The following is an 8,838-nucleotide window of genomic DNA, read 5'->3' as shown; positions in this document are numbered from 1 at the left end:
GAAGCCCTTATTTGTGGTTGTAGGAACAAGATAAAGTCATAAAGCAAATTACATGTAGTGTAGCCAAGTGTGGCTACACTACCTGTATCGTTCAATGGTCATTCAACCCTAGGACAAGTGCTAAGATCAATAACAATGTCACACAAGTCCAGTGGGTTCCATGGTGTTGCAGTTCCATTTCATTACTCTACACAGTCTGTATACCTCAAAAAGTTAGAATCAAATGAAGATTGTCCAAGTACATGCGAGTGAGTGGATCTTTAAATACAGTTTGCAAGTTTCTTATCTTACGCTGCAAAAGACTAACAGCATCAATTTCCCTCACTTACCTTAATAGTTCATTACCGGCACCGCACAATTAGGTTATCAGTGTTAATATAAGTCAATATGCTATTAATAGTTGTTGGTAAATAATTTACATTGAAATACCATATTTCTACTTTGATAAATTCACCCAATGACCATTTTAATCTGGAAAATGGAAATTGTGATGGTAGAAGGGACTTTTCGAAAATCCTCGCCGTCATAATTCATTCCTTGACTTTTGAGAAGAGTAAGCCTTAGGGTTGGTGACAAATGCATGACATCTACTGATAAAAAATGTCTCTCTTAAGTCCTCGGTGAACAATTGATGATATCCAAGATTATTCGGGTCTCCCACCGGGTCCACGTTCGTAGGGTTGCCGACGTTGCCCTGAAGACGATGGACGACTCGGCCATCGAAACGTCGGCAACCCTACGAACGTGGACCCGGTGGGAGACCCGAATAATCTTGGAAAACATTATTCGCCGGGAAAGTACCAGATAATTGATGATATATTTATTCAGGCTTTACATAGATGCCATAAAACATCAAGATTTGCTACCCAGCTATATCTGTTGCTGGTTTAAAGCTGTTTGAGGCAATTTGATTATTATTCAGAAGAAAAGTGGACATTTAAGAATGCATTGCACACTTCTTTCATACATACATACTTATAATAATTGTTGTGCAAATCTCCACGCACAAATAGTGTCCGATGCTGGTCCCCTTCCTCCCCATGACTAATAGTACCCTCTAGTGTACTGTCAAAGTGATTCTACCCACCCCCTTCCAAAATGACATCTTCATGTAGGAGTATTTTCCAAAATTCCTCACATTACATTTTCAAATTCATATTATTTTTATGTTTAATGCATGGAAACTTAAGCTGATCGTAGAAAGTAGCTAATGGAATTGAAAACATATCAAAAGCTGAGATATAAATTGTATGTGACAACCACCTTTGGAAAGGCAGAATTTGCTGGCACGGCACTTGCCTCAATTTCATCACATGCCTACATTGCTGATACTCATCAGCAATGATTAGGGGCGATTCTTTTTTCTAGAATAAAAAAACAATCCATAGCTTTGTAAAAAATTTATTAAATAAAGCTTACATTCTTGGGTTTCTGCATTTCACACCGGTAAAAAGGTCAAGGAATGCAAAATACACAGAAGAGCATGTTATATAAAACAAAAATTCAACTTAGCAACAGTTAGTGCAAAACTGTTACAAACTAGAATTTGTTTTACAATCCCGCAAAAAAACCCTGAATATACACCTACTATGTCTTTGCTTTGTTTTGGATGGGGAGAAACAACTTAAATTCAGCAGGAAGTTCATCCTCTGAATAAAGCCTGTCTGAAAAATAGACACGCCTTATGCGGCAGTTTGCATGTATTTGCACTCTCAATGTCTCAACATAATTAGTCCCATAGGCACGTCTGGTGAAATCGGAAAGATTGAACTGCACCTTTAAGTAAAAAAAAACAAATGATTAACCAAGTAAATAAATTCATCACATAACAAGTCTTGAGGGTGAGAATTGGTTAGGGAATGTGAAAAAAACAATCATTTTTACAGTTAATATAATTAAACGAAGAAACATATGGCAAGAGCTGACCAAATATTTACCATTTATGCTGCATACAGTAATGAAGATGGAAATGCATTACTTTCGCTCAAAGAATGAGTTAGTATGGGAAAATAATGAAAATCACAGGTACAGTAACTTAATTTCATTTTGCATCAGACAAAAAAGTTTATTACCACTTATATATTCCTGTGCAACTTTGATGGTAAACCCACCGCCATCTAAGTGCTTTTTTTCATTCAATTTGAATTTAAGAAATATTATTTGGTAAGTTCAAACAATGAGGTTTTCGAATATTCATTTATTGCTCTATCACCACCTGTCGGTTCTCGGAGTGTATTTTGTTTTATACAGAACAACAATAAAGGTAAGAATACCAAATTAACTAACGCGACTTTTGTCTATCAATTCTTTCTTCATTCCACTAACTCGGTGAAAAGCGCTAACTATAATGGAGGAAAAAGAAGTATTTGTTTCCTTCACTATATTACCGAATGCTATTTCTTCCATTTATTCTCATTCAGACTCTCTTTAATCAGTATTTCCCCAGTTAAAAAACAATCATTAAATGTTCTTTTACCTGGTTCCAGCCGTCATCCAACCGCATTGGCATTGTGCAGATGAAAGGTTTTACTCTGGTAGTAGACTGATAATTGCTTGCTCTGAATCTTCGTCGCACGTTCTTGTCATCTAAAACCTGATTAATAAGAAATTTGGGTGAGCTTTGATTATAGAGGAAACCAAAACATCTCTAACACATAAAGTCCCTTTGTATTGAGATCACTCGGATTACCTGAACTTCAAAAGTGAAGTACTTTTTTAGATTTTTTATTATCATAACCAAAAATGGCAACTTAATTCCCAGAGTCTTCTTTGGATCCGCTGGACAGGTTATGTATGTTGTGCTGACATTCGTTCCGACTATCTCTAGCACCAGTGACTGAATGTCATTATCTGTAATTCGTTTTATATGTCCATTTCGAACTTTTTTGTCCCATATCTGTAGAGGCTTACTCCCTATGCTGTACAAAATTGACAAAAATCCACTCTGAAACGTATTCTTGAACATGATTACTAAAATCAGTCTACACTTTAGCTAGAACCACGTAATGAATAAAAACTTCTGCTAGTCGTCCAGAAGTCGCTGCGCTAACATTTTTCACGGAAATATTCCATCTAATCCGTCGGATGAAGTTTAATTTGCACTGATTCGTCGCATTAACAAAATATGTCACTTTTACTTTCCGGAAAATTTTCAATCCCCACTCTACATCAAACTTCCAATATAAACACACAAATAAAAACAAAGTCGAAAATAATTACGATTAGACATTGTTCTCCAGTGGCGGGTGAAATAATTTCCATGGTATTCGCGTTGATGATGAAATGACTTTCGCCCTGGTGTCATTATTGCATTCTTATAGTTACTTCGCGGTTTATGTATATGGCAAGTCTACCACTGAATTTTTTAAGGAGTTGTGTATGCATAGTCTTCTGAAATCGCTTGGGAATATGTTTAAAAACACATATCAAAAAGGGTTTATCTCTATCTTCTATAGCATCGGTTTGAATCCATTAATAATGTGGCAAAAAACTGTTAAGTGAAAATCAAATTTTTCTTGGTTAGTACTCGTATACAGTCTTGGAATTATATCCTAATTTTTCTTCCACATGGGACAGGTTCGTAATGGCCACATAAAGCGTGTTTCAGATGAAGATGCTAAATCATTAGTTTTAGAGCTAAGAGGAGTGAACGTGGCGACAACATACATCTCATGCCCGGCAACCCCAAAGGCCACGTTAGGCATTAGGTTGCCATTTTTGATTATGATAATAAAAAATTTAAAGAAATATTTCACTTTTGAAATACAAGTAAGTTCCAATGATTCTGACATTTTTCATTGTTCTGAGAAAAATATTAGATATTATATTTACGGCTATAATTTTTTTGCTATAAATTATAAATTACTCGTCACTTATTTTTGTTCCATGGTCGAAATTTGTCTAACAATCCAAATAAATAAGATTCTTGATGACAAATGCATGAAAAGACGGTTCCGATTTAGTAATTACCAATCTTCAACACGAGTGAATCCTTTCACTTGCTCCATGCCACTAGGTTTGACTACTTCTTGGAATATGGTAAGCATATATGGAGTTTGAAATAAAATACTATCATAAGAACCAATAGCATATTTAACATTGTATGTGAAAGCCACAAATACATGGGATCTAGAATGATTATTATAGCATAAGAGAACCCTCTAGAATGGAATGACCAATTGAACTAAATTTTGTGCGAAATATCGATTAGGAGTAACTTAAAATCATAAACTTTAAATTATAAAAACCAAAGTAAACTTTTCTCTCCTGGACCTAGCAAGACTGCAGTTTCAATTAATAATTTAGAAAAAGCCTACGGGTGATACAGTAGGTGCTATTGTTTGTTTTTACTTGAATATTATTGTGTATAAATTAGAAATTTATCTGAGAATTATTATAGTTATTGGAGTCTTAATAAGACCTCATGTGTGTGTGGTGGGGGAGTTCTGAGACAAGGAAAAAGTATTGTGAGTAAAGCCATGTTGGGCAGGAAGGGAAATGGACAGCAATGGGGAAAGAAATTTATGAACTCTGTCATTAGTATAAGCTATATGTACCATTAATGGACAATTCACATACCGGGTACTCAAAGTGATACCTTATGATAAAGTGTTTATTTCCCATTATAATCCTATGACCATGGGCAAAATTATTTTTATATCTTATATGCCTAGGAAAATTATTCATCAAACAGGTAGATAAAATTTGGAACACAGGGAAAAGAACATTTAAAGTATTTGGTAAAAGACGGCAAGACATGGAACTTTTCCAAACATCTTTTGGAGTATAAACACTAGAGAGATTTCAAACCAGATGTCTTGTATTTTGAATTCAAAGGTGGTGAATTGCATTTCTCAGAAATGTTTGAAATTGTGAAAGCTACATACGTGTGTTTGGTAAATGACTTTGTTTCGGAATTTCACTCCTCACTGCTGTCAATCTCCCTTTCTCCCCAAAGTAGAGTGTGAGTCATCCACCTGGACTTGCAACATCTTTTCTTCCTTCTCTCGCAACATCTAACTTTTTATCCTGCAAGACCTCATCATCTGTCTTTATCTTTGGGAAGTTAGTCATTCCTAACTCCCCTCTTTCCCTTCCTCACTTACTTTCCTCCTCTGCTCCCTCTGTCTTTACCTTCTCCTCTCCCATCCAACAAATAGACATACATTTTTGTGATGGCACACTAATTTTCTTTGTACCTTGATGATGGCCAACTGTCAAAACTGGAAGTATCATTGTAGAACAGTGTGGACCCTGTAAATTCCTAAGGTGCTATGGAAGTACCAAGAATTAAATATTTATTTCTACAGATATGAAACACTATTGTTTACTCAAGGTCCACCTATTTAGTTTCTTAACTTGTATATTTGGAATCAGAGCATGTCATAATGAAATTCTTCCAGAATATTTATCAAATTGTATTTTTAATAATTAGCCCAGAGAAAAGTCTCAGATGTGATTGGCATTTCCCTTCAGAGAATACTTACTCTGACACAGTTACTGCGATCTATAGAAGATCTTGCTTTAAGCATGGAGAGCTGCCAAAAAACCTATTAGCACGAAGAAGACTGCTTGAGCAATTCACCCCATGTTTCCCTTTCTGTTATGTTGGAGGAAAATTCAGTTTTATGTTACTGTAATTATATTTCATGTTGTGGAGTTTCAAAGCAATGTTTTATTGGAATGGTGCTTAGATGATCCAAATCAATCTTGTTAGATTTTTCTCCTTTCGAGTACAATTACTTTTGTAGCACACAATTGTTCAGATAATTTAAAACTTTGTAAGCACACTACTAAAATACCTTAGGTAATCAGAAAGTAACCCCAAGTCCTTTCACACATTATACTTTATCAAGTGATAACGTCAGGTTTAGATTCATCTGTACACAAAACAACTTAAATCTTGATATTCTCCTCAAATCTTCATTTTCTGTCCTTATTTATATTTTTTCAAACTTCAACTAAACTTTTGCCAAACCATAATGATTTTCACCATATTGACCTTGGCTTGTGTGAGCTGCATGCTTGCTTCTTCTTAAAAGAGCCCTAGTTATAGCTTCAGTGGTAGTAATAACAATTTCATCTTTGAAATAGATAATTTCCCATCATAAATGTAATAATTAGCATGTTTATATGAGTTTTTCACAGTAGCTTTTCAATTACAGAATTCATTTGTGGAATAAATACAAAAGAATCATTAAGTTTTCTTATGTGCTGAAGCTCATTGGGTCTAATTTTGCTTAATGATGCCAAAATATTACAGGTTCATTTTAACCTTGCGGATTTCACTCGTCGAGCTTATGGCACTAACTACATTGAAACATCTCGTGTTCAGATGCATGCTAATTGCAGAATTCGTCGCATCTATTTTGCTGACCGCTTGTATACAGAAGATGAGCTTCCGGCTGACTTCAAATTATTTGTTCCTCTCTCTCGTGGAAACTCTAAAAATAAATTTTAAGCATCATTTCCTAATAATGCACCGCATTAAGTACAATTTTTTCCCAAAAAATTAAATCAATATTGTTGTGCTATGGAACTGGCATAATATTGAGTGCATAATTCAAAAGGTCGCATTTCACTATGTGTTCAATGTTAACATGTACGAGTGATTTTCATACAAGTAGACAAGAGTGTTGCATCAAAAAGCATGGGACCCAAAAGTATGCAACATTATTGATCTCAGGAAGTTGATAATTAAGAAGAGTAAATGAAAAATAGCTCAAGAGTGGAGAGTATACACTTGTGTAAAAGTTACATCATAGCCATTTTTGGAAGCATGAAGATGAAATGTAAAGATATCAACTTGCCTAGGGTGTTTGGAGGAGCCATCAAAATTTTCCCAAGACGAGAACACAGAAACTCTTACTTTGTGCTGACTATTTAAAGAGAAAACTCTCTTGTTTAAGTGGCACTGTATCAAACTTGAGACATTGAAATTAATATAACATTCTTATTTAAATTTAATGGCATAAAACTATCAGGTCTACAGGATTGTACATTGCTACAATGCAATAACTTTGGAATATATTTGAGAGATAGTTGAGGCCAATACTTTGTGGAAATCCATTGCAATTCCCGAAGAAAGAAACAAGAAGACTTTTTATTTCTCCAGGAAATAAATTCTTTCCTGTAGAATAGCAAAGTCTTTTTGATTCTTCTTTCGTGTATAACTTTGGAATACTTTATTCTTATTTCTGTTCATTAATAATTATCATAATTGCTTATGCATAATTCATAAGTATCATTATGTCACTCTCATATTAGAAGGCAGCAGAACTGAAAAAATATCATAAATACGGAAGAATATGAGACATATATTTTTGATCTACATCTACATCAATACCCTGCAAGCCACCAAAAAGGTGTGTGGCAGGGGGTGCAGCACCAGGAGGAAAGGGTAAGGGATGAGGGGGATAGGGTTTTTCAAATGGATGGGGAAAGGTAAGGGGAACCTGCAAAAAAAATATATATGAATATAATCGTATAACCCCGCGCAGTCGCTACCTTGTAGGTTAATACTAATTATGTCGAGCCGGCTCCTGGGGATTTCGATCTTATTTGAGTGCAAGAAATTTCTCGACTAGAGCACGTTACAGATACATGAACAGAGTATGCATAAGAAACATGAGAAGAAACAAAGCAAACCACACCAGCCTGCTTTCCCAACATCCATTCTTTCGCCGAATGTGAAAGGAAGCATCATATTCATCGGTACATTTTGTTAAGATTCGGGAATTTTCAGGATTGAAGTGCTCATCTTGATAGTTACAGACATGGGATTTCTGTCCCGTATTGGGGGCACCTTACAAATAGACCTTGCATATGTAAAAGCTTATTGGTCCTTTCATACATTCCTCAAATCTATACCAGTTATTCATAATTAAGTAAACAATGAAATATTTGACATAAAATGGTGCACACTTTGTATTTTCTATTGGACACATATTTCTCATGGCGTTTCTGTGAGCAGCTTCAAGGCTCTCTCCTCTGCTGGGGTGAGCTCATTTTCAAGTTGTGGTATTTTCAAGCCAACAGAAAACATTCTTTGTATACGAACACCTGCCAATGCATATGGTTGAAGACTTGCCATCATTTCTATTTCCTTTCTAAACTGCATGCAACATCTCCTCTTGGCAGCTAAATAACGGCTTCCACAATAATTTTCTCTGCATATACATGAAATAAATAATAAGTCATGCAGGCACATTATTATTTACCAGATATTTTTCAAAGGGATTCTGAAAAAAATGAAAAAATTAAATGAAATATTCATGTTATGTTTTTCTTATAATTTCTTAATGAATTGAAATGCATTATTTTGAGCTATCGTTAACCTTGAAACAATTTTTTCTTTCTTTCTGTTGTGTTCAAAATATATACTTTCTTTTCCCTTTAACACCTATGGTGAGACATGTGTAATGATGTCAGCAGATAGAGAGGTAGGGATCTCAGCAGATAGGGAGCTAAAATCACAGTGCTATTATTCTGAAAGTAATAAACCAAATATCCATTGAAACCAATATAAAATATAATGGTAACAAAAAAAATCCTTCCAAATTTAAAATAATATAAAATGTGTTAATTTGTGAGCATTAAAAATCATTGGGGAAAGAGTGTGGGTTTCATGAGTGTACTCCATACAAACACCATGACTCTTAAGGAAAATCTGATGGAGTAACATTCAGGATACGGTTAAGGATGGACTGAGGGGCTCCACAGCCCTGCTAACAAATACTACTATATGCTGTGACAAGAGTAATTTAGACATGCACGAATACAAGAAAGTTAAAATGAAATTGTAACTTTCTCAAAAGGGTTAGCATTTTGGAATCGCAT

General features: G+C 34.9%; 2 protein-coding genes across 2 annotated transcripts; one reads left to right on the top strand and one right to left on the bottom strand.

Annotated features, from left to right (window-relative positions):
• Positions 1 to 1,383: 1,383 nt before the first annotated feature.
• Positions 1,384 to 3,232, bottom strand: Bug22 (cilia- and flagella-associated protein 20). The gene is made up of 3 exons (XM_071584612.1): positions 2,690 to 3,232; positions 2,477 to 2,593; positions 1,384 to 1,776 (listed from the first exon to the last, which is right to left on the bottom strand). Exons 1-3 carry the CDS (start codon positions 2,963 to 2,965, stop codon positions 1,588 to 1,590), a joined length of 582 nt encoding a protein of 193 aa, XP_071440713.1. The 5' UTR covers positions 2,966 to 3,232; the 3' UTR covers positions 1,384 to 1,587.
• Positions 3,233 to 3,408: 176 nt separating this feature from the next.
• On the top strand, positions 3,409 to 6,460 carry LOC139687513 (cilia- and flagella-associated protein 20-like). Its single transcript, XM_071584705.1, has 4 exons — positions 3,409 to 3,492; positions 3,577 to 3,768; positions 3,922 to 4,038; positions 6,263 to 6,460. The coding sequence occupies exons 1-4, from the start codon at positions 3,409 to 3,411 to the stop codon at positions 6,458 to 6,460; spliced, it is 591 nt and encodes a 196-aa protein (XP_071440806.1).
• The last annotated feature ends 2,378 nt before the right edge of the window (positions 6,461 to 8,838 follow it).

The sequence above is a fragment of the Hetaerina americana genome, unplaced genomic scaffold (genome assembly GCF_022747635.1).
Source record: "Hetaerina americana unplaced genomic scaffold, ioHetAmer1.1.p SCAF_2, whole genome shotgun sequence".
Taxonomy (NCBI): domain Eukaryota; kingdom Metazoa; phylum Arthropoda; class Insecta; order Odonata; family Calopterygidae; genus Hetaerina; species Hetaerina americana.
Note: the sequence above shows the minus strand (reverse complement) of the source record. Positions and strands in the feature narration are given on the sequence as shown.

Bases quoted from the DNA above. Each gene is read 5' to 3' on its own strand.
- Bug22 (XM_071584612.1), bottom strand. From the start codon at position 2,965: ATGTTCAAGAATACGTTTCAGAGTGGATTTTTGTCAATTTTGTACAGC. The intron at 2,594-2,689 runs GTAATCCGAGTG...CTTATTAATCAG, and splicing joins ACTTCACTTTTGAAGTTCAG to GTTTTAGATGACAAGAACGT. The intron at 1,777-2,476 runs GTAAAAGAACAT...TTTTACTTAAAG, and splicing joins TGGATGACGGCTGGAACCAG to GTGCAGTTCAATCTTTCCGA.
- LOC139687513 (XM_071584705.1), top strand. From the start codon at position 3,409: ATGTTTAAAAACACATATCAAAAAGGGTTTATCTCTATCTTCTATAGC. The intron at 3,493-3,576 runs GTTAAGTGAAAA...CACATGGGACAG, and splicing joins TAATAATGTGGCAAAAAACT to GTTCGTAATGGCCACATAAA. The intron at 3,769-3,921 runs GTAAGTTCCAAT...CAAATAAATAAG, and splicing joins ATTTCACTTTTGAAATACAA to ATTCTTGATGACAAATGCAT.